At 38.3% G+C, this 26,661-nt stretch overlaps 1 protein-coding gene across 2 annotated transcripts in view; it reads left to right on the forward strand.

The window, feature by feature from the left end:
• trip4 (thyroid hormone receptor interactor 4) overlaps window positions 1-26,661 on the forward strand; it is a 66,845-nt gene that overhangs the window by 13,462 nt on the left and 26,722 nt on the right. The window contains exons 12-13 of one of the 2 annotated variants that reach the window (XM_018683480.2): window positions 12,432-12,534; window positions 14,128-14,173. In XM_018683480.2, coding sequence (XP_018538996.1) covers window positions 12,432-12,534; window positions 14,128-14,129 — 105 coding nt within the window. In that variant the 3' untranslated portion in view covers window positions 14,130-14,173. The remainder of the gene's footprint in view (window positions 1-12,431; window positions 12,535-14,127; window positions 14,174-26,661) is intronic. The other variant, XM_018683479.2, reaches the window with a different exon arrangement.

Below are 26,661 nucleotides of genomic sequence, written 5' to 3' on the forward strand. Positions count from 1 at the left end.
AGAGACAGCAACGTTTTAGCTTGTGAGAGAACTGTTGCCATTCTTAAGTATACTTAACCACTTTAAAAATGAATGATAAGTGACATATTTGGTAATGTTTACAGATAAATTAACAGCTAGAAAATACATTTTATGAGCAAACACTTTGCTAACCAAGCAGCAAAAAAAAAATTTCTTTATTTATTTGGATGGCCATTAGGTTTCACAAAGTAGTCGCTAGTCTTCCTGAGATCCACAGAAGCAAAAACAAACAGTAATTAAAATTGCACTGGATCTATAAAACAAGAAGGACAAACCAGAACTCAGGAAATGTAAAATTACCTTACATGACACTAATCAATGGTAACCTCACAAAAAAACAAAAACAAAATTGTCTGATGTTAAAGTTCATTTTAACATAAACACATAAACATGTATCTAAACGCAAAAGTATATATTTAAATTCAGTATAATAAATGACTGAATCGTTAAAGTCATTAAGATGGGTACTGATATACTCCCTTCACCGTCAGCTTCAGCTGTTTCTTTCTGCTGCCTTTGCTATATGTAGTGATATTCCTTGAGGCACATAGTGCACACGCATTTTTTCACCATGGTCCACTGAGCAAAAATGCCATCAAATGGTTTTGCAGGCCCAGTGTGCGAGGTAGGGTATTGATTTACATGCAACGTAATTTTCTTGTCTCTTATATTTTTGGTGGTCAGTGTAGCAAGAGTAAGATTCAGCATAATTACTTGAATAATGCTGGCACTTCACATATCTTTAAATTGTACATTTGCCTGTGCCAGATGTTTAAAAAACATAGAGTGTTATTGCAGATGAACTGTATCTTTGGCCATGCCGTGGAAGAGCACATCTTTTTTTTTTTTTTTTTCATTTAAATTAAGAGCTGTGAGCTATTTTGTCAGTCATTTTGAGTCCAGATGTCACTGTAATAATATTGAAATTGCCCAGAAGCAACTGAGTCATCCTCTCCTCTGACAGGAGAAGATAACTCAGTTGCTTCTTAGTTGCTCAAGTTTAAATAAACCTTGTAAGAAGATATCAAATCCAATATTTATAAGCATTTATACAGGTCTTGTTAGAAAAAGAGTGCTTGTTGATATTTTATGTTCAAAGCATAACCAGTGTTGGTGCCTTTGTCCAGTTATATCGTAGCAATTGTCAAACTTTGGATTTTGGAGAGTTTGGAGGGAGATGTCCTTTTTTGCCTTTTGAAAAACCAAACACACAAAAGTATAAGGAATGGCTGAAGCAGTGTGTTTAATTGTTCTATCTGAGCATTATTTTCAAGGTCAGAGAACCTCGTTAGCGAGGTTAACTTAATGAAATAAGTTTGTGGAGTTACTGATTAGCTGCTGTGTGGAGACAAGTTCTGGATGCTAGAGTTGCAGAGTTTGGGGTGTTGCTAGCAGCTCTGTCGCACTAATAATTGTGTGTCATAATACTACTACTACTACTACTAATAATAATAATAATAGTGTGATATTACAATCTTCCTCATCATATTTATTTATTTATACTAATACACTGTAATACAAAACCAGTTCTGTTTCTTTATTTTCATGTCTTCTACATGAATCATCAGACTTTTAAGATCCTCTTGCACTATTTTCGAGTCAGCTGAAAATGTTGAAAAAGTAAACTGCCTGCAGCGTTTTCAATCAACCCAAAGTTAGCTTGATTAGCTAGCTGCAACTGATAAAATTTGCCAGGATCTGCCTCTGTCTGAAATCAAGGTCACGTTGTTTAAATACCCTCTAAGAATTTCAAGTGATAAATCTGCCACCGTACCATTGTAAACTGCCTATGTGACATGCAAGTACTCTCAATACTTCACACATATAGCAGCAGTTCATAGTTATAGAGCATTGGGGCTTAACAAAAAGTCAGTTACTTTTCAGTAAAGGTTGTTCATGTGTTCACGTAATCTCAAGTTGTGTCAAACCCCAAAGAATATTTTAGCACTTGTAAAAGCTGCAAAAGTATAAACTGTAAAGGACTTGTGAAGAGCTCCTATTCTCCACCTTCTGTTTAACAGTTCACTGTGTTTTCCCTTTGGAGCATGTGAGTGGGATCACCTTATCTATTGTAAGTTGTAGTAATAACCCATGGGCTTAGAGAAACCTAAAACTTGCCTTTGATAAGAATCGGGGGACAGCCTTCCTTCTGTGCTCCTTTCTCAAACCATTCTCATTGCCCGCCTCGAGAGAAGGAGGGAAAGAGACAGTTATTTCCCACAGAGGCTGAGTGAACACAGATGGGAGGGCTGTACCCCAAGCGTCAGAATATCAAAGCAAATATTCACCTTAAGAGACAGACATGTTCATAAACTCCCCGGTCCTTCTCAATTTCCACATTATGAAATCAAATGCCCACAGTGAAGTGGTTTGTTACCTTGCTTAAAATACGAGCCTTTTTGCTGACAGCACCTGTGTTAAGGAGATCTGGATTTGTGGCATCGATAAAAGGAGATTGTGGTGGAAAATAAGAAGTTTTAATGCCTGAGATACCCTGGATTTTTCTTTGAAGTCGAGGTTTGAAAGCAGACATGGTAATTGTCTCCAGGGGTTCTTGCTGTGCGTTTGAGTGTGTATGTGTGTGTGCGTGCTGTAAAGGAAACTTGTAAGGCGGCTTTGCCTGTGTGGTTTTCTGTAAATGCAGTACAGTTGTCTTGAAGTTGATACTTCGACTCAAACATAATAACATTTTATTAAAACAACTTATTTTTTATTCATGTTTTGGATTTGTAACATCTAAACCACTTTTTATTGAATGCTTCTCATGATATCTCACTGACTTAGTGTTAGAAAATTGTTGGGTTTTCAAAATGCCATTTTCCACTGCACATTAGAAATCTGTTATTTTTTCAATTTTGCAAGAGTCCTGCACTCGTCAAACAGAAGCTTAACTGTGAGTGCAAGACAGAGCCCTTTTCCTTGGAAAGTTCTAGCATTTAGCTTGTCGAGTCTGAAAAGGTTTGACTGTAGTGAGGCAGTCTTGTTTTCTTCTTGCCCGAGGGCCACCGCAGGAGGTGAAGTCATAAACATGGCTGGGAAAGTGGAACTGGGCTAAGCGAGGAAGTCTGTGTGAATCTTTCCCTGCAAAAACACATGACTTCACTACACCTGTCAGCACCAGTGCTAGCTAAAAGGCTAATGTGTGGCTTGCTCTTTACCAACATTTTATTTGCAGACCTGAATTGTTATGCTTATGAGGCGAAAATACATTTTAATACCTTTTGCTTCTCAGTCTCCCAGGGAATTTTAATAGTCTGATGGTGGGCTCGTGACAGCTTGAAGTCATTTACATCAAGACAATAATGAAGACTCAACTGCTGACACACAGAGTTGGTTCTTGAGCTAAACCCCACAGTACAAATACACCAAGGCATCATAGTTAATCTCAGTAAATCTTGCCTAGATTCCTCATTCGATACCTTAATCATAATTGTCACAGTGATGATTTGATTAAAAAAGACAAAGGTTTTTACTACAATTTGATTCATTGTACAAGCTTACATACGTAGTAACTGAAACATTTTAATGCAAAGGAAATGTGTATTTTGCAGTTGAGCAGACTGACACAGTGGCAGTTATTGGAAAATCATGGCCCTGGTGCTGAGCTTCTAATAATGAGACATGTCTCTCGTTGTGTTGAGGATATTAATAATGTAAAAACTCAGAGGCCAGTGTTGCATACTCCTAGATAATTAATGTTCACTCTCCAACTTGACACCAGTTGATTCTGTAGGTGAAGGAGTATGTTAAATTTTTAATCATCCCCTGTGCAACTCTGTGTGCCCAAGCTTCAATGAGAGGGATAAAGTAAGCTGCAATAGATGCCTGTTTAGAATTGGTATGGGTTAATGTCACATGGCACCAAGATGATCCAAACCCTGTGTCCATACTAGCTGAGGGTTCATATGTTTGCAAGTTTTGCATTCAGTTTTAAAAGGGTTGTAAATGGTGTCTCAGAATTTGTTGGGTGTGTGCATGATGCTTCTCAGGCTGAAGATGAAAACTTGGTGTATGTATATCTTGGTGTATGTGCCTTCTTAAAATTGTTGTCCAACCAACCTCTAAAATCCACAGATATTTACTTTACTTTCACATATGACCAAGAAAAGCAGCAAATCCTCACTAATATGAGGGAAAAATTACTTTAATTGATTAATTGATTATTGATATTTACGACAATCGACTTATTAATAATAATTATCTAATTGTTTCAGCTCTATTTTGGATTGAATAATGTATTTGTCAGGTCCAGTTAGTGTGCTCTGTACTATTGGCACTACAAGGCATTTATTATCTTCGTTAATGCTAAATACTAATCATTTGGTGTTAAGACGGATGAGAATACTAATCACTTAAAATGACTTGCCCATTATAGCCAATTACATAAAAAGATTATATGATTTCTATAAATGCAAAAATATGCCAGTTAATACAAAATAACCAAAGAGATTGATACAAAATAAAGATAAATGAAAACATGATCATTTGGTATCATTTTTAAGAGAGAGTAGCTTGAGAAGAAAAACCCCAGTGTTCAACTGAAGTCTAAAAGACATATCAATTATGCTTCTGAGGAGGCCACTGGCTACATTTACATGTATGGTGTAACTTGGCAGTGTGCCATAGAGATCCTGTTTGTGTTAAGCTGTTTACATGAACGGTTGATACCTTGCAACTGGGTGTCTTTGTTACCATGAATAAACCAGTAAAACTGATGCAGCCACCAGTTATCTTGTCCAGTTTTGACTTAGCAATGGCAGGTCATCTCTAATACTTGGAAAAATAATGATGAGCACAATGGTTTTACTTAAATAATGAACCAATTAATCTGTGCAAGTCTTCAATTCACTGTAATTAAGTTATATTGAATTTATAAATAAGAGCTAGTGCTGAAATGGTAAAATAAAGAAAGACCAAGAGAGGAGAACAAAACAGAGGTAAAATACAAAATGACTGGTACATGTACTGTAATGGCCTGATTTACACTTTTTCACCATGACTGCCATCAGCACAAAGTGATATGTACTTCACTCTTCCATTCATTATGATTGACTCTGCTTTGCCATGCTTTCATGATGTCAAGCTGCTCTTAATGAAACTCAACACTTCCTGCACATGTTTCACAGTAAATGTGACGTGAAAAGATTATTTCTCCTCAACCGCTGGAAGGCTTTTAATGTGAAACAGATGGAGGAGTAAGTTTGTATAAGCAGCAAACAGCAGATGGGAGTAAATCAGAAAACATGGAGGATTCCTATTAAATCGTGAGAATAATTAGAAATAAAGGGCTGTGTTTAATGATCGCCTGGTCTCAAATGAAGTCCTCGCCCATTATTTGAAAATTTACAGTGTAATGTTTATAGTCATTGATCCAAATAGAGACTTATAAGGTGCACAAACTGGTTTTTGTCACAAAAAAATATATATATATATAGATAGCTGGCTGCATTAACTGTCTGCAACCTGAATGAAAATGCTGGAATTCAAAATTTACAGTCAATTAGTGAAACAGACTGTTGGAAGTAATTTGTCTTGTGGTCCAACAAAGAGAGCTCTTAAATTTCTCTTAAAAGGCAGCTTGAACCACTGCCTGCCCTATTGACCCATCAAGAAACCAAGTGTACAAATTATAGATTATGCTATTTCAGTTGCATTTTAGTTATCTCGAATGAATTACTTGTTAGTTTGATTTCATTCAAACTTGACTTTTTGAAAAAAGTCTAGTAAAGACACATTAGCCTTAACACATCCCTATTAGAAATTTCTATAAAAACTGTGAAATTTAAGAATGATTTAAACCAATAAAGGTTTGATTAAAGACATAAGCATTTTTAAGATATTTTCTGAAGATAATTTTCAGGCTAGTGATTCGAACTAAAATATTGTGAAAAAGTATACATGTATCGTGTGTGTATATATATATATATATAATATATACAATATATACAGTATGTGTCTGTGTTGTTGTGTTTGTGCTCTGTTCCTGTGTCATGCAGCAATGGAAAAATAAATGATACTCTCAGTGCGTGTAAAAAGCTGAAAGGCAGTTACAGTACAAGTTTCCTGAGGGCAGCTGCATTTGTTGGGGGGGCGGGGGGTTAATGAATGCCAGAAACAGGCTTGTGTTGTTTGGTGAACACGATAGATTAAAGAACGATTGGCGAACGATTGCTGTTGCATACAGTTCCCAACAACACCCTTTCACCTCCCACATGTAGCCCATAGCCCAGAGACAACCCATCTGTTTCTCCATTCCCAGGGTGAAACCAGCCTTGACAGAAGTGGCTAAGCCGTATTTCAAGAGTGTCCTTTCTGGGGAGACACAGTCGGCTTTGTGTAGTTCCCTATCTATCAAAATCTCTGCTTCTGTGTTTCTCCCTCACCTTATACTCTTATTATCCGACTTTCTTACTGAATCGTATTCCTCATTTTTACTCTCTGGTTCTCCCCCTCTCCTTCTCCCTTCATTCTGTGCCTCCCTCCCCCCTTATTCCACCCTCCTCATTTTTAAAAGCCACATGCTCCCAGCCCGTCTGGCTCAGTTGCACCCTGCCAATGAAGGGCTTTTTATTGGGCTGAGATTGAGTGCAGCCAAGCAGGGCCTGGCTAGGGCTGAGGCTGGGGCCAGCCTTGCAGTCCCCCCAGCCCCCTCCTCCTCCTCCTCCTCCCCCGCCCCCCCCAAACTGCACAGCCCACTCCACATGCCTGTTCTGGTCTGGCCCTGTCGCCCAGAAGGAGATTACTTGTCTCTGCTGCCCTTAATTGCCGACAGCAGCTGAAAAGAGCCAGAGAGAGAGACATTGTAGAGAGAGGAGAGGGAACAGTGTTGGCTTGTTGAGCTGTCACTTGACAAGCTTGGACTCAAAGGTTTGTGTTCCTTCTGTCAAATCCTGGCTTTGCATTAGCTGGATTTATTAAGATGGATGTTGTTTTTTATCAAATGCTGGTCGTAACTCACAGTATTTTGGACTGTACTAAGAATGAATACTACAGTAGAAAGCAGATGATGTGTTGAGGAAGGAAAGCTGATTAAAGGCTCGTATGAAGTATAAACCTCAGTAAACGTTACTTTATTATAAGGATGTGTGGTAAGAGCAACAGGGCCACTCTGCCCTCTCCCTGCCCTCTAAGCCACTGTTATTTTTCATAGCCAGAGGCTTCCTTCCAGCAGCCTGTGCCCCGCCGTCCCTTTTTACTTTTTCCAATGAACTTGTGAATTTCATATTATTACAGTTGGTTATTGTTGAATCCCCTCTGGCTTGATCCCAGCAAATTAAATAGTGGGCAGTTTATTGAATTGGCAGTCTCTGAAGAAGCTGCAAAGCTCTATGAATTTTTCACCTCTTCCTTTTGCTGTTTAGTATTTTGTATGTAGTTTTTCATTCAGCTGGGCTCTTGTTAAAATGTTTTGAATCCATATTTACAGCCCGTTGCCTGCTTAACTCCCACTCATCCTGCTTCAGCACGTATTATCAAAGCATTGCAGTATGTCTAGCCTGCAAATAAAAAGATGCTTCAGTTTAAATTGTTTGGGTGCATGCTGGTTTTCCTTTCTCTGGCCAGAAGAGCTGATTAAACACAAACCATTTTCACCGTATATAAGCAGAAAATTAACATACTGAATTCTGTTTTATTTTGGGAAATAAGCTTATTCACTTTCTTGCTGACAGATGAAAGGACTGACACCACTCTGATGTTGGTAGGTAAATTTGAAGCTAACAGCATGCTGGTTAGTCCGGCTCTGTCCATAGGTAGGGATGATACGACTTGAGGAAGTGACTGCTGACATAGCCCAGTACATAATTTTGCATATGTATTGTTTTTACACTTACATTTTTGTGAGTTTAAAGGTGCTACATGTAAGTTTTTGCTGTTGCTACATTACCAATGGTAGCATCAGCAGCTGTTTACTTACCAAGAGTTTCAGCCATTATTGTGTTTACAGGACAAAAGGTTAGAATACTTCCTCTAGGCAATGCTACTTCTTCACTCCCTCCTGCTTGACTGAGGGAAGACTAGATGCTGCTGTGAATCACTATCGCAAAATAGTATTATGAGATGGGACAGGCCGGGGCTGGCTGGTAAGCTAACTTCAGTAGAAGAAAATAAGTGATAGAAACAGAAACAAAATAAAACACTGGCATTGCTTTCCACCTCTGGAGACAGCTCTCGGTGAGTAAAAGAATGAAGTTTGATGCTGAATTTGCAATGTTTTTTCTAGACTGATAAGGAAACAGCTGTTAATGTTAATATCACTGACTATGTAGCAATAGTAAAAGTTACATTCAGCACCTTTAAACAAACAAGATATAAGATGTTAATGATCTTTAGAAGTGCTATGGATAGCGGTTTCCCCCCATTTCAAGTCGGAGCTTAGCTAATTGGCTGCTGGCAGTATCTTAAGAATTACCGTACAGACGTGAGAGGGGTAGTAGTATTCCTTTAGGTGAGCTAGCTAGGTTACTGATTTATGGACATGTAGTAGACATGCACTGTTGTGTTAAGTTTGAGCCAGTTGTTAGGGATGCGTATGAGCGAGTAGGAGCTTCACAGTCCCAGTCACTATTTTCTGACTGAAGTAAATTTGCCTGAAGCAACCGACTGGTGATACTCGACTCATGCTGTCTTAATGTTTTAATGCACCTGTCACAGTCACTATACATACACCCTCAGATCTCTGCCATGTAAAACACTTTGGTCCCACTTCCCAGAATGCCCGAGGGCTGTAACCTTGACCTACCATAATAAGAAACCATCAAACTAATGCTCACTCTCAGATCACTCTTAACTGAATTCAATGTGACAGCCATTGTCACTCGTAGTGTTTTCACATAAATCCACTTAACAATTTCTTAATTCAATACCTGCTTTTCTCAACAAGCTCAGCTTTAATTGCATTTGTAAGCAGGTTCACAGACTACATTAGATCCTTCCTGATGAATATGGAGGGCTTTAGCAAACCTCCATGTCACACAACCACAATGTTTCGTGCCCTTTTGATTAACATGGAATGGAAACAATTAGGTGGGGGAGGTGGTGAGGCAAAGCAGCACATTCAACAGCTTTAAATGCTAATTAGCTAATGGAGGATGAAAGAGCAGGCAACTGGCGGGGTCTCACATGAGCACACTCAAGCTCTTTCTGCAGCTATGCTCGTTTCATCTGGGTTTTTTTTTTAGGAAGACCACCACCATTTTGTTTCCTTGAATACCTCCATCTTGTGTAACGTGAGATTTTTTAAAAATTATCTCAAATGTGACTGAACTTATCTTTTCAAGAAGTGCCTCATGTTACTTTCTTCCTTTTGAATACTCTCTTATATCACTACTTCTGTCTGCTCAGCTATGGTACTTCCCTTTTCTCTTCCATTTATGATTATGAAATAAAATAATATATATTCTAATATAAGTCTAAATAAATGTTTATGTTAATATTGTATTGAGTTTCGTGGGTTTTTTTCATCCAGGGCTGCAGACATATCAGTGTAACACAAGCACAGGATAATGTAGATGTGTTTAACCAACATTTGACCTATTTACACCAGACTGCTGTTGCAAATGAATCTGTGTTTATTGACCTGGGTCTATGACTGTTGTTCCATTCAAATCACAGCTGAACCGTAGAGTCATATCAGATTTTGTATAAATCTGACAATGAATGACAACGACTAACGATTCTCAAAAAGTAATCACTGTGCACAATGTAAATCACTCTGGATTTAAGTGTCTTCCTAAGTGCCTGACGTGTACATTTAAATGAAGACTCAATTAGACTGCTCACCTAAGTAAGCTATTTGAGAAGTACTGCATGGTCTTAACAGTTCACTGGATCGATCTTTACATTGTAGGTTGAATTGCATGTCCCCTCTGGCTAGTTTAAAGAAGGTATTCCTCTTTTCTAATCTGATGGGTGTTAATTGCTACTGGGGGACACTAAGCTCTCTGTTAATATAAACCAAAGAGGACAGGCATTAGAGTTAACATTGTGAATGTGATTACTAAATATTTTTTTCTTTCTTTGTTTCTTTTATGTTTTGATGTGAGGCTACTGTCCTTAAAGGATAAAACTAGTGATATCCTACATTTCCCTTATTGTCAGCAAAACCCATTAAAGATGAAAACCAACTGTAAGAAGATACCATCCAGCAAATCCAGTTTGATACATATTTTGAAGGCTTATTAGACACCAAATCACTGCGAGAAAGAATATTTTACAAATCTGGAAAGTTATCACTGCAGGAATTATTTTATTTTCCATTACAACAATCACAATGTAAACAATCAGTCTATCAGGAATGTGCACTGGCATGATTTTGACTGATTTAAAGCAGGTGTACCTTTTTTTGTTTGACATCCCTGCATTTCTTTGCTACCACTGGACCAATGTGCTGGCATTGACACAAATGTTTGTTTTTCATGCAGTGTTGTAGTCTGCCTGAACGCAGCTTCCTTACCCTGTCTTTTGCATGACTGCGGGGGTCGCTAGTTTTTACCAGATTACTGAAAGAGGCATTAACAGAGCATTTGTTGGGGACTACTGGGGACAGTATGCTCCATCAGAACTGCTTCTTGTACAGCTGGATGGCTTTCCAAACATTCAGCCTTCGCAGCTACACAGAGGTGAAAAAGAACACAGAGTTTAAACTTCTCTCTCTAGCGCTCTTTTTTTAATATGCGGCACTTTTCATGTGAACAACCAAGTGAAACACTGTGAATTTCTTCGTGGAGAGACTGTTGGAAAATGTGTGCTATTATCCCCATATTTAGACAATATTACCTCTCCCCACTCTCTGTGCCAGCTGACTTTTTACTCTGCCTTCAGTGTGGCTATTCAGAACAATAAACACTTTTGATTTCTGATGTAGGTTTAACAACATGTTTTAAGGAGTAGTTCTGAAAGTGCATAAACTGACTTTATCAACAGCAGTAGGATGGGTGTATTTTTGGATTGACTCAAAATAAACCATAGTTCCGTTGTTGCACAGTTTAATGGTGTGGCTCACTGTGTTTTTGATAATTATTGGACAAACAGAGAGCTCTTTGCCACAGAGGAATAAGCTACACCAAACTTTAGCCACACAGGCAACAGTATAGATAAAATGGAAGACTTATTGTACCTAAACGCCACATTTTGCACTCACAACCTTCACCTTGTTTAACCCTTACTAAATCATGTGTAATTTTGTTAAAGGGCTGTTGGGGGAATTTTCTAACAAGGAGACAGCATACTTGAGTAGGAGACCTAATTTAATTGGAATCACTGTGTCATTTGCCATAGCTGGAAGGAATCAAGGGGCTATTTTAGGATCCCTACCAATGTCTAATGACTCTGAGTGTTTACGTATTTTATCACTCACCGGTGTATTACGCTCAAGTTGTCATGGACTGTAATCTGAAATAAACATCTCTATCATCTTCCCCCAGTTTGTCAGGGACCATACAGACATACAGATGGGTTGCCGACTCTGTTGATTTCCCTTAAAAGCCCCAAATTTGTCACAACCTTCAGTGCTCCTTTGAGGGAGATAGGGAGGCTGTGAATAAGAGAAGGGGGGGAGGGCATGCTGTCATGAAAAGAGCCGCTTCCTGGCTGGCTAGATGCAATCATGGGCACTATCTGATAGCGCCAGAGGAAATTGGATGAGCTGAGAGCCGTTGGCTGCCAGTGATGGGAAAGATGACTCCTTTGTCACTGTGTCAGTCAATTCCCTACTCTCACCTGAGAGACCAATCAATAACACAGGGAGAGAGAGATTTTCTCTCATCTCTAGGTCCTCTGTATGCTGTAGGCTGCTGTCAATTATGTGCTGTAAAACACCCTCTCCTTCATAGGAATGTGGTATGGCATTTTATATGGTATACATAAATATTTCAAGGATGTGGCTAAATGTGATGTATTTCTGTAGATATAGATGTACACTTCTAATAAATTGTTATATGTTAGAAATTAACTATTTGGTCTAAAATTAACAAGTGATAGTAATAGTGATAGTGAAATAATAATTTTATACAGTGTATACATACAAGATTACATCTGAGAAAGTGTTTGGATGTCTTGGATTTTGGTGCCAGTAGTAATAAATTTTGTCTTATCTTTACTGTTTGCAAGTGCTGCGACTGCTCTCATTAGCGATGGCATCATTAGATGTGCAATTATAGTGCATAAGACCCAGTGAGACTCATAACTATCAGTTGCTATTAGGCATGTAGTATTACATCAGGCAAGGAGTACATCTAGCATGATGTAAGCGTATAAATAGACACTCACTGAATGATTCATAACTGCGATACAGGGCATCATGAGCTTTAACATATTCCGTGCACAATATGGCCATGCTAGTCCTGTGTAAGATGATGCTAAACTGCTCTTTTTTTTTTCTTCTACCCCCCCCACTTCCCCCACTCCTAAAGTTCCCTGATACCTGTGAGGAGTCCTCTTCCCCATTCGTCTTCATCTGCACCAACCCCCAGGAGCTGCTGGTGAAATTCCCCATGAAAGGGAAGCACAAGATCTGTAAGTCTTACTTCTTTTATGTCAGGGGAAGTGGAGTGGATGAAATTAGCCCAGGCTGGCTAAAGGATTTTTATTATTTATTTATTTTCCATCAGCTCTCTCCTCTGTGTTTGTATGCTCACATGCATACATAAATGGACATGTAGAAGAGCATTAATGCTAGGCACAGTTCCTGATTACTATATTTTCATTTATAAAACAGAATTACACACACACAAATGCATAAAGCATGCTCCCACATGCACATATACAGAATCTCTCTGAGAGCCATCTGTAAAGACAGGATTTTGCTGTCAGGTTGCCTGGGGGACAAGCCGGGCTTGGATGTGCAGTGTTGTTGCTTTATTGTGTGATTTATAATAGGACTCAAACACGTTTTCCCTCTGCTGCTATAGCTGCTGCTGCAAAATGATGTACCTGCAAGCTCTTTTGTTAATATTTCAAAACCCTCTAAAGACTTGAGAGGATTGTTTATGCAGCTGTGCCTCTTTCAGATCTTTCCCGATCGATTGAGGGAGGCTTTTTGAGAGGCTCAAGGTAGAATGTAGCAGGAGCTGTGCCCTTTTTTATTTTTTATTTTACTAAAATGAATATGATGGCCTTGTGGTCATTTTTATTAAAATGAGAAATAGCTGAGAAGGTTTTAGAGGTTTAACACAGATCTGAGCTTAAAAATGAAATGGAGTGCGTGTTAAATGGGATGTCAGCAGGTCTTGAAAAATATGTTGTTTGATCACTGATGAATCAAATGACACAAAGCCCCAGCCTGCCTAAACCAAAGCATCGCCATGAGAAGGCCTAGTTAAGTCAATATTACACATTTACACTTTACTTTTTAATTATGTATATTTATGTTCCCTGTAAATATAGTTCTTGCTTCTTGCTCTTCACTCTTTTCTTTTACTATAACTGTTCTTAGCACCAATATACCAAGACAAATTCCTTGTATGTGCAAACTTATTTGGCAATAAAGTCTATTCTGATTCTGATTCTGATATAGGTAGAGACCATTAACAGTTCACACAAAGGTTGGTCTGTTAAAGTCTCTGCTTTAGAAGAAACTGTCTCACTTTCCTTTAATGCATCTAAAGTGAAAAATCAGGCTACTTATGTACACTTGTAGTTTTGTTTTCATTTTCTCTTTTTAGTAGCCTTAAATTGTTGATACACTTCATTTGGTCTTGAGTAAAAGACTGAACTTGATAAGGCATGCTGACACAATTTTATAGGTTTGCTGTTGTAAGCACAGATTGCTGTGGGGAACCTACATTATTTAAACCAACAGTAGCTTGTGGTTTTATGAATCAGCAGCTTACCTTTAATTGGTTGGTAGATAAATATGGCTTTGTTGAACTTGCTTGTAGAAAACTGTTGTCCATTAGTAGACTTTATTCATTTTTACAGCACCAGCAGCTTGATTCATTTTCACTTAAAATTTCCAAATCTCCAGAGAGACAAACTGGTGATGTCACCCAAACACTGAACTTGGCAGATTTGTTTTCTGAAAAAAATGATCAAACAGCCAAATGCTGTCTCAGACGAAAGAGAAACGCTTAAGAAAGCCTTTTCTCTATTGTTTTGTTTTGATTACAGAACATTTCTACTATCCATACCAAAATCCTGCCAGCAGTAATTTGAAGTAGGTTACCTTTATTCTGAATATGTGACATTTTGCATGTCTTTACCTGTTGACAGCTGTAACAGCACTGTACTGTACCCTGTCATCCTTATTGTCCTATCTGCCCTACAGCTTTTTTCCAGTTTTGACTTTTACATGTGTAATTTGATCATCAATAACACCACTAATATTCTGATGATTGTTTAGTAACGCAGCTGGGAGACAACAATCAAAATGTCAACATATTGTAACTATTTCACGAAGCATTGATATACCTCCCAAAATGGACACAGACATTAGTCAGTTCTGTACATACAACACTAGGTGTAGGACAGTATGTAATTCAAGAACTTGTGAAATATGTGTGATATTAGGCTCCCATCACATAAATCACATCAAATTAAAAAGTATTTCAGGATATCACAAATTTGTGAAATAGTGCATTCATGCAAGTTATTTGCCCTTCTCCTAATAAAAAAGACTTCACACCTGGGATGTGTTGAGCTGTTGGAGTGATTAACATGTCCCATTACATATTGTCTTCATCCTGTGCATGTAAACAGTTTCATGCTCTAATGTGGAAGCCATTGATCATAACATGCTCCCGACTCTACACGTTAGCCCGGTATTTGGATTGGTTGTCCTGATCCACTGGACCTCCAAAGTCCAGCCTGATTTATTCACCAGCCAGCTTTTCACTATCTCCCTCTCTTGCTCTCTCACCCCCTCTTCCACCTCAATTCCCACTGCATCTCACGGGTCAAGGCATTGCCGCTCATCTTACTCAGGGGGGCTTAGCACAAGTATTTTTTGCTCCCGCAGCAGCTTACATTGACAAGATCCGCTTGTCACTGGCATTGCCAGCCATCTCATGCCTCATCAGAATGAGCAAGAGAAGGGTGCAGTTCTCTGCCTTTGTATTCCTTTCAGCAGGCTCAGTTATTTAATGCATGATGGAGGCAATGGTAGATTTTTCATCAGTGTCTTAATTTGATAGACATTTGCTAGTAAGTTAGCTTGTAGCTGACAGCAATGAGCTTTGATATTACAAAATATCAGGCTATGATGTAAATTATTAAACAAAACTTGCCCACAGAAGCAAAGCTGCCAGGGTATCCCTTTTTTGACCACCTCTTAACTGTTAGCTTGAATTTTTAACTTAGCTTTATTGGTTATTTACCTCCCCATTAGCTGTTACCTTAGCAACAGCTACTCCTCCTGGGGTCCATTTTAAAATATACAGGCAATTCAAATGCTTACACATAACTGCTATAATCCCCATCCATTAAGACAATATTACACCAAAGACAGTAAAATTACATTAAAACCAAACATATGATATGTAAAACACTAATCTGTTATTTTGCCAACCAGTGATGAAAAGTATCTTGGTCTAATTGCTTTGCTAGAGGTTTGTTTTTCTTCCACTGCCACTTTGACTCCTCTGTGGTTTGTGCTTGGAAATTTGCAGCTGTTTATGTTTTTATATAAATGGGAATTGTTTTGATTTGTCTGACTGAGAAGACAAACTAATAAGCTGAAAGTTGCATGATGCTGCAGTCCAGTATGGTGTTTCTTGTCGGATCATCAGTACTAGCTAAAGTTTTGCTTTACCAGCAGTGTAGTAATATTGTAAATTGCATCTGGAAGGTTGAAAGGATGGAAATTATTGGATGCATTTGGCGACTTTCAAATAATGTGATGCTGCCTCTCTTTCCAGCGAGTTTTACAGTTGGCTTTGTAAGATAATATGTTAGGTGCTGCTAGATGCAAACTCAGGTTGATCAGTTATTACCCTGTGGAGGAGTCTGTGGCATTTAAAATGGCATACAGCCAAGGCTCACTCCCTGTAATAAGGGATGTGCATTATGGTTTACGGTCACATCCTGTGAACATTTCTGTGTGTTTGTGTGTGTATGTGTGTGTGCACAGGCTTCTGTGTATGCTGAAGGTCAGTCTGGGTGTTGAAAGCTATTTGGCTCTCTGACATGAACCCGAATTTCCTTTTTCTCTTCCTTACAGTGATCCTTCACTTCCCCTATGTTTTTAATAGCCTGACATTTTCTGTGTGATGTGGCGGCTGTGTACACACAGATAGAAAACTGAAACACAAACAATATACCACTAAGACATTTTCTTCATGTAGTGTATATTTGCTCTAATACAAAATGTCAAACCAAGCCTGCTCTTCACCCTATAATAACATTTTTTAATGAGTAGTTTTATCTTTTCAGCTTTGTTTTTAGTAAAAGTGCCAGAATGACTGGACCTTGTAAAAAAACAGAGGTTGGTCTTCCTTGGTCAGAGAAAAATCTGAATTGATATTAAAATGAAATAGTATCTTACAGCATGCAGGGGATCCATGACTGAAATTTCACATGTCAGCCACCAGTCATATTTAATTTTACAACTAGAATCTGGACAACTCTGAACAATATCTTGTGATCTGAGCTCAGACCACTGTAATCAGTTATTAGTTGAAAGTGTGCTTCCATCCCCTTTGTCATATGAAAGGATTTTTTTTTTACCTGGCCTTTTGAGGGGGCTTCAAAAAGTTAGTGGAAAAAGTACATAGCTAAAAATCATATGCAAGGATTTCAATCTCAATGCACCTCTACGTTCTCATACTAACTTGTCATAACATGTTCTAACATGAACCCTTAAATGCATGTTACAACGCAAAAATAAACATCATAACCTATTCCAACTGTCACTCGTATTTCCACGTTTTTGGGTGTAAATAAGTGATAGGGACAAAAATCTTTGGAATCAGTGCAGGAATGCCATTCCTGTAGGCAATAACACAAACAAACTAACTGGTTGAGGCAGCTGTATTCCAGCAACTTCCATGTTCTGCTCAGTAAAATGACAGTTTTTGTCAATGGAGTCTGGTAGTGATGTATAGCAATGTTTCTGGTTAAACAAAAATGATCTTAGTCTTTAATAAAAAGGTCTATCTCTGTTAGAATCCCATCCATAATGTTGTCAGACACCTATAATCACAATCCAAGTGGCAAAAACAAGCATGTTAGTGGATGTGCTTCGACATAGACCATTGTCCATTGGATGCAGGTTCAAAAACCCCCGAATTATCCTGTAAACTGAACATAGCCAGAGATGCGTGTGTTCCTGACACAAGAAAGTACATTTCTATATATGTCTGAATGTATGTAGGCTTAACTTTAGATTCTTCCAAGTTTGAAGGCAGAACTTTGAATCACTGTCCGTCTCAACTTAAATTGGTAGACATCATGCTGGGACTGTTGTTGCTGAACAGCTTCAAGCTGCGACTTGCCGTTGAGTTATTTTTAACCTTCCTATTATGAATCTTCCAAAGTATTAAAACCCTATTGCTTCAAAGCATGAAGAGTGCATACCCAGAGTAATGTTCCATGACTGAATCAAATGACTTTAAGCCTTGTTTAAAGAGTGCTTGACTGGCAAAAAAAAACATACAAATCTCTTGTACAAGCACTCCTATTAAACTAACAGGCTTTAAAAGTAATGCCAAGTGATATGACTGAAAATGTTATCACAATAAAAAGTTCTGTAGTGTGTATTTATTCAAAGAGGTTTATCGAATGGTAAGCAATACATTTTCATGAGTTACGCATATAAATTTATCTCTGTAGTACTACAGAAAGTGCTGAAGGAAAAGAAGAGATTGTCACCCATCATAAAAACAAAACGGTCATCCAGCGTCCTTTAATATCTTTTAAAGAGGAAACTGTCATTCCCAGCTCTTCACTCTGTTGGGTGCTGAAAATGTAACTCTTGTGATATCACGTAAGAATTCAGTGAGTGCTTTGTGAATACTGGCTCATCTTTCTCTATAAAGATTAGTCACACTAATGGCTTTCCAGCAGATACAGAGAGAGCTCTCTTTTGCTGAGGTTTGATCCAGCTACAGAGAAGGAAGTCATGGATATAATTGCCAAGATGAGAAATTCAGTTTCAGCAGTAGGTCATGATGAGATCTTTTTATCTCTTGTAGCGTAAGTCATTGACATATACAGTCTCAAAATTACTGGAGACTCGAGGCGTTTCAACGGACCTCAAGGTCAACAAAGTAGTTCTCCTGTCTTAAGCCTAAAGCACTAAATTTATCTTCTTCCATTTCTTCTTTAATAGCCATTCCAACAGTTATCAATAACAAAGACCATTTAAAATATTCCTTCACACCTCACTCTCATACCCACACCAGTTTTTAACAATGTATATTGTGATGTTTTATAATCCCAACTATTTTGCTCTTACAATGTCACATTTTTTCTGTTGTACAGCACATAGTTGTAGAGTGTTCAATAAAATTAGTTATCATTACTGATGTACAACCTTAACAGGCATCTCTTTTTTATTTGGGTTGCATTATCCATGCACTGATATATAAAAGGGAGCAACAACTCTCAACTCAACACTGTGCTTGATTTAGTTTTTAGATTTAGTAAAAACTAACTGCATTCACGCTGTCAGTACTACATTTAATGGCTATTAGGTAATTAAACTTAGATAGAAATATGTTTGTAAGTATAACTGCTGAGTTAGTAAATGTTATAGCATGGCGTGTGTTTTATCAGTTTGAAACAAAACCAATAACTTTCTAATGTAGCTGAAAACTACAGGTAAGCAGGCAGTTCAACTAACGCACAGCACAAATGTCAGATAAAATTATACTTAAAGGTTACCAAGCAGATCTATGATGTAATGTAGTTCAAAGTCATGAAGAATTGAAATCAGGAATCTTTGTCAGTTTTCCTAGGAAACTCTACTGGATATTGACATGTGATTATGAACTATTTTTTTCACATACTAATTTTTCAAGTTTCTCATAAAAACTAATATATAATGAGCAGGTACTTAATAACTGTAGCAATAAACGCCTTCTCCATTTCCCTTATAATTATCGCCAAATTGCGAGAACCTTTCTTGGAAATTGTAATTTACAACTAAATACCAGCTAATCTTAAGGCAATTATGAGGGAGGTTTCCAGGAAATTAGTTGGACACAGGACATGTAAAATAAAGCATTAACAAGAAACGCTCTATAGAGAGGTTGTTAGAGAATGCATACACTGAATGCCTGCCAGGAATAGTATCTCTTAAGATTATATCGTTAACCACTATTCTACTGCTCATATGAAATTTGTTTAATTATCTCATCACTCTGTTCTCAGATGGGTAGTGGAAGACACTAGGACTGCAATGTAAAGTATATGTAACACTAACACTAACCGACACAAACACATACAATACAGCAGCAACACATTAGTTATATTATTCACTAGTAGCTACTTCATTCTTGTCTCATCATTTGTCTCCATGTGCTCTGTTTAAAAAAATACAGACCACTGAAATCCAGCACAATACATATTAAGTACACTTTTGGGACTCACTTCAGGCAAAGAAATCTATATTTACTTGTTCCTGTGTAACAGCCACGTGCCAAGGGACTAGTGAGTATACAGTACATTACAAATAAGTGATTCTCTTTATTTGGTTGTTGTGCATTCAACATCATATCCCTTGTACACATTGCACTTCCAGTTCTCTTTCCAATGTCATTTGCATTCTCCATGCATACATTATGGAGCTGTTGCAATATGTATGGCTTTTATCCCTCAGGTTTGTCATACATATGGAACAAACACAATATATTCCCAGTGAAAATATTGTAGTTGAATGTTGCTCTATTAACCATCAGCTGCACCGTTACCTTGTTATTACCTCTTTGTTTTATGTGTGAAATCACAGCACTATGGGACTGCAAATAGAGAGAGCCAATTACCTAACAAATGTCCACCTTCTCTCCTGAGGTGGTCATGATTTTTTTCTCTCCTTTATTTCTCCCCTACGCTCTTCCTCTGTCACCCACTGCTGGGAGACAGAAAGAGGTTAGAGCGGCGGAAGTCCTGTTTTGGTTATTTATTCATGGATTTTCCATTTAATATTCATGCCCTTTTCAGGACTATCTGGGTGCAGAGGAGAATTTGCTGCCTTGGAGGCAGCCGGGGCCAAAAATCAGGTTTCAGCTCGAATGAGCCCAGCAGATGAAGGGGAGAGAGAGGGAGAGCGAGCAAGAGATAGATAGAGAGGAATGAGAGAGCAGGGTTTCATGTGTTCTCTAGTAAATGAGAGGCAGGCCTTGAAGGTGACAGGCTGTGTTTATTACTGATCTGTCAGCCGGTTAATGGGGAGAGGAGAAGAGAAGAGAGAGGAGAGAGCTGAGCTGCTGAGCAGAGACCAGAGTACACAGGCATGGGAGCTACAGAGAGCCCCAAGCAATAAACTTTGCCATACTAGATCTGCTTGTCCTTACAGATTCAGTGACAACACTCCTGCATACTGAATTACATTCACTAGCAACTAAATTAGGGCGTGTGAAAAAGAAAAAGAAAATATTTTCCATTTTTATTGTCATGAAGTTGGTATTTTTCAATGAACAGACATTAACATAACAGTTTAAAACTGAGACATATTGTTAACATGCTGTATTTCCTTAATCCCAAAGTATACATTCCATATCCATGTGACAGCATGAATTTCATCATCTGCCCATGTCTACAAGGGTCTGTGCAGCCCATCCCAGCACAGTACAAAATTTGACTGTGCAGACTGTACACACAAAAAATGTGAGAACACATCCTTGTATGCAGACACCTAATTTCTTATATGAAGCTAAGACATGCTTCTCTGGGATGCATTGAGGAGATTGTGCACAGGAGACATTCAGAGTTGTTTCCCTGGCTGTTTCTTTTGCATACAACTTGTTAAACGTTTACACATTTTTTTATGTGTTGTTTTGAACCCGCATCCTGACAGGAGTCAAAAGAGCCAATCAGCTTGTTTGAAGGTCTGCATGACACCTTCTTGAGATTTGGGAGGTGTACACATTGGCTTTCTGCGAGCCTTTGCTACCTACACTTACCCATAACACACATGCTCACGCACACAAATACACGACAATTCTGAAAAGTATTGTTTTTTTCTGAGCAGATAAGGTATCAGGTGCCTATCCAGGCTTTAAACATTGCAAGCTGCACTTTTAGACTGAACTTTTTTTTGCCATATCCTCATATTTGTCTTACCACACTTAAGTAAATAAGAAAAATCTGTCACAAGTTCCATGATTATTATTAACAATATCAGCATTGTATATTATGAAAATAACTTTTCCAGAATTGTGTAGCCTTGACAAAGACATGCTTTAGCTGAGAGCTTTGTGGTATTTGATTGCACTTGAGCTCAGAGGTTTTTATCAGTTGCCTTTGGTAATGAACCTCTTGGATTTCCGTCTCACTAAAGGGTGAAAAGGCTGTGTAAAGAAATTGCTCTTTGTCGTAGCAATATATTTGTCTTTCCTTATCTTAACCAAGCGTTAGTGCCCTTATCAGTCTCCATTACAAAACCCATATCAATCAGCATTTGATGTGCCACTGTTTTCTTCTGTGTCACGTTTACTGCATGACTGGCGTGCTTTCTGCATGAAACATGAATTTTTTATTTAGTCATTGTTTCATGTAATGTAATGACCATTTTGATATGTAAAATATTAAATGAACAGAGCTTCATATGTACACATGGTTGAAAAAGCTCACGTCTGTTGCTGTGTGATGAAGGCTTTGAAATATATTATGTGTGTGAGAAGTTTACAATGTCCTTTGTTCAGATATACTGTAGATGTTGCTGTATTGTTGCACAACCCAGTTTTTATGATGATGCTTGAGGGGCTTATACTCCTAAGGTTAAAATTGATTTAATATAAGGAAATATAACATAGATGAAAGTGTAGCAAGCAGAGGGATGCCTGTTCCATGCGCACAGTGGATTTCAAAACGTTGGTTCTGCAACCAAATAATTTCCGCTTTACAAGTAATCTACGGTTTTTTGATCCCCAGGAAAAATAAAGTACAAACCTTTTCACACGCAGGCTATCATCAGTAGTTTTCATTCTTACCCGAAGCTTGTATAGAAAACAACTGATCAATGTTCAGCAGCAAATGCACCACAGGTTCTTCTATGGTCTCACGCTATATTTATATGGGTCATTGTACATGAATGGAAACACACAAGGTGCATAAACTGCACTTCCTGGCTTCAGTTCATCACAGGGCTTCTACAGCTCAAATTCATATTTACATGGTGTTTACACAAGTGCAAATAGAAATGTGTGATACCAAGACAGATTTTTGGCCCTGTCCCTTAGGTCCTAACTGGACCTATGTGTTGCATGCTTTCAATTTTCTGTTTCCCTTCCCTTTTGTTTTCTCTGTTTTGTCTGTCTTTTCCCTCCCTTTGCCTTTGTCTCAGCCCTAAGCCTGTCAGAGTAATCAATCTGGGTCAGCACTGAGAAGGGGGATGCAGACAGATGTGCTTTGCAATGTGATCGATGTCCTTGATTAGTGAGAGATTACTCCTGTCTGTGTGTGTGTGTGGTTGTGTTTGCGTGTGTGTGTGTGTGTTTGACTGATTAGAAGAGGTCTGCTAGTTAGCATGAATGCAGTTAGCCCGCTGCTTTGATTTTGTTAATTTGTCAGGTTAGGAATTGAGGATCAATAGGTGGATTATTTACACAGTTCAAGTAGCTGATGGAGGTGAGGATGTTAAACTAGACACGGCCAATGAGTCACTTAAGGTGGTTAAAAAGTGTCAGAGGGCGTTTTGGACTCAACTGCAAAGTAAATTTTACACCAAAGTCTGAAATGGCACAAAAAAGCTTTATGGATACTGAATTATTATTGGTAAAAATACTGATATTTGAGAGTTTTAAAACACTGAAAACTGATGTTCTTTAGATACAAACATTTTTGATAAGGATTCCTTTAATTCTATTTAAATGATAAAAAAAAATAATTTACGTACTGTAGTACGTAGTTTATTACTTATCAGCTGACATATTATGCAGAGATACTTAATGAGCTGCAACGACCAAAAGAAGGTAAATTTGCATCTGTTGTGATGATTTAAAGATTCCCTGGTTGCTGCTTCTTAATTATGAAGATTCTTGTGTTAATGTGTTAGTTAATTATATATCTTTGGGTTTTGGACTGCTTGCCAGGAAAAACAAGACATTTCAAGACAACACCTTGACTATATTTTTCACAGTTATAACATTTTATAGACTCAGCAAGTTATTAGTTAATTGAGAAAATAATCTTAAACTGCAGCAATAATATTATATTAACTTAGCTGCCACCTAGCTTAAACCGTTGCAGATTTTAACACAACAACCCTGCAATACATCCTACCTTCATGACGGCTATAATATTCAGTTTGTTTTGAAATTGCTTTAGAGAGGTGTTTCTGTTATTCAGCCTACCCTTATTTATATAAATTGGCTGGGCAAAATAACAGACACACCTTTAAGTATAGTGTAATACAGTGCAATAACACCACAAACTACAGCCTCTAAAGTGATCATACAGTTGAATCAACACTTCTGACCTGTGAAAAACACAGTTATATTAGTATAAACACTGACACGCTGCTACCCATTAGGCCATTAACATTTATTTCAGAACACATCTTAACCAGTGGAATCACCTTACTGCACTTGTGAGAAAGATCAACAGTGGTAATTCCCCTCAGAGGAGGCTGTCAGCTTTCCATCAGCTGTCAGTGTTTTCACTCTGCCTGTTTTCAAAGGAGCATTTGATTCTTGTAGTTTTCCTCTCTCCCCTCTGAAAAGAAGCAGACAGATGTAATAGCCATTAGCCTTGGGGAGAGACAGCACAGATGTGTCAACAAGGCTTGACTTTTACAGTCCAAGTGAAGTCTGAGCAAACAGTGGCTGTGTAGAGGCTTGTGTGGTTGAGCAGTGATCCAGGGACACGGTTGCACAGCGTTGCCCCGGGACTCCAAACAGACCGTGACTCTAGTTCTCATTACAAGAGTGGGTCAGACCACCCCCAATACGGAAAATAAATAATGCAGGGGAAAACCTGAGTGCTGCCACCTCACTGACAACATCCACACAACCTTGTCCTTCATGAATAAGTGGTGCAATCTTTAAAACACTCCTACTGTAAGCTGTGTTTTATATACACCTACTATTCTGGTGGTTTTGAGCAATCCATGTCAGTTAGGGCTGCAATCTATGCATATTTTAGTTATTGATTTATTCATTATTAATTTATTTACTCAATGAATGTATTAGTCATTTGGTCTATGTAATGCCATAATATAAAAAAGCACTTAACACATACTTTTCTAATGTCCAAGGGTAAGATTGCATTGTCTGACCAACATTATTAATCCCCTTAAAGAAATAAAGCTAACTGGTATTTCTGAACCTTGGTCCTATTTTCCCCTATTTTTGGGTGTAAATGATTAATAGGTACATCAATCCTTGGAAATCAGTGCAGTACTGAACAAGAACGTGTACCTGGCAATCATGAACAGCTGCAGTGTAATTCAGCAGGCAACTGTCAGCATCAAAATACATCCACTTAAGTGCTTGATTTTGCTACTGACAGGCTGAGATCGTGATAAGTGTCTGACAACATTATGAATAGGATTCCTACAGAAACCTTTTTATTTAAGACTAAGATTTTTGTTTTAACTACAAACATTGCTAAATATCGTTACCAGTAATTTTACCTCATAAAGCACATAAGTTGCTGGAATACAGCTGCCTTGATCACTTAGTTTGCTTGTGTTATTGTGTGACTTTCAGTATTCATATCCTTTACATAAATAAAAGTACTACACAATAACTCAAACAAACGGTCAAGGCAGCAGTATTCCAGCAACACCCAGGTTCTGCAAAGTATAATTACTGTTTTGGTTAATGTAGAATGCTGTGTTTTTGGTTAAATAAAAAGGATCTTACTTTTAACACCATTCTTGCCCAATACTGCACTGATTCCAAAGCATTTTGTCCTCATAATCATGTTCTCCCACAACTACGGGAAAATAAGGCCCAGTTTCAAAAACACTGGAGTAATCTTTTGATTGATTATCAAAATAGTTGCCAATTAATATCTTGTCAATTGTTATAAACTCTAGTGTTTGCCATTGACAGACCTAAGCATCTACAGTATCTTATATTATCTAAATTCACTCATTCCCTCCTTTCTTACTTTCTCCTGGCTGCCAAAAAAAAACCCTCAGAAAATTCATTTCTTTATCTTAATTTGATCTCAATTTCCTGTAGCAGTTGCAATTGAAAGTCCAAGATGAAAGAGTTGAAATTCTAATTAAGCTGTAATGGCAGCAGCAAGTTGATATTTTTCCTCTCTGTTCATTTCTCCCTAGTCAGCCCTCTCCCTCCCCGTATGTTTAGCTTGATCTCTTCAAATTTATTTCCTACTTTGTAACCAGAGGCAAGAGCCCTTGACTTGCTGCCCCCACAGCCGCAGCCAAGGCAGCCATTTAAGTTGTGATTAAAAATTAATGGTTGAGTGAGAGGCAGCAGAGAGGGAACAGGGGAGGGCAGAGAAAGAAAGAGACAATGCATGAGCAAGAGGATAGGCTTTGGAGAGGGGAGCAAGCCCAAGCAGCAGCTGCTCCCTGATAGAGGGTTGGAAGGTCTTCTCACAACTCTGCTGTGTTTAACTGCTCTGCTCACACCCCACCATGAATATTGCATTACCGCACTATAGGGTTCCTTGTGTTACCCCCACTGTGTGTTGAGCAGGACTGCAGCCACGCTGCCGAAACATCCAAGTCAAGCCTGCCCCCACTGCGAGAGGGGCGTCCACATTTAGCCAGACGCACTGCACAAACCAGACCAGCCTTCACACAAACATAATCACCACACTCATTCAGTGGGGACCCTGTTTGTCACCAGCAATTATAATCAGAGCAGCCACAGAAAAAGGAACAAAACTTACTGGCATTCAAAACAATGGTTATTGCTTTTTTGGCTTGCAATCACTTATGAAGCTGTTAAAGGACTTTTTTTTAGCTTTGTTATGAAATAATTTCCAGTTACTGAGCAAAGAAGGACAGGGATGGTTGTCATTAGTGCACACATGTATAGCTGCTGTTGTCGTAAATGGTTGAGTTTTAATACATCTTAACTTCCTGTTTACTAAATGGCTTCCCTATCCAGCGAGGTGCATCATTCTGACTCTCTGGCCATTTCTTTAAAAGCTGAACAGAAATACCACGGGACCACACAAGGTCCTGACCTTGACTTCACCAGATGATGAGTAGTGGCACTTACATCACGGTCTGCCCTTTCTTCCTTCTGGCCCCTTTCTCTATACCGTTTCATTACAGAATACAGAGTCCATTACCCACTGATATGTGCACTCGTTTCAGTACTGCCAACATTATTTCCCTTTAGTATAGCTCATTCAGGAGTGTGGGTGAAACTGCTTTGATTAGAACAGCCATTGATTTTAAAAACCCAAAATAACACTCAAGGGAAATTAGTTTTTTGTTTGTTTTCTTGTTTTTATTTACAAACAGGGTGAGGTCTTTGCAGTTTTCACTGTCATTATTGTCATTTATGGTAATAGCTTACTTGCCAATTTTATAACTGAAAACGAGAGACATAATAAAAC

This window comes from Lates calcarifer, linkage group LG2 (assembly GCF_001640805.2).
Source record: "Lates calcarifer isolate ASB-BC8 linkage group LG2, TLL_Latcal_v3, whole genome shotgun sequence".
NCBI classification, from domain to species: Eukaryota; Metazoa; Chordata; class Actinopteri; family Centropomidae; genus Lates; species Lates calcarifer.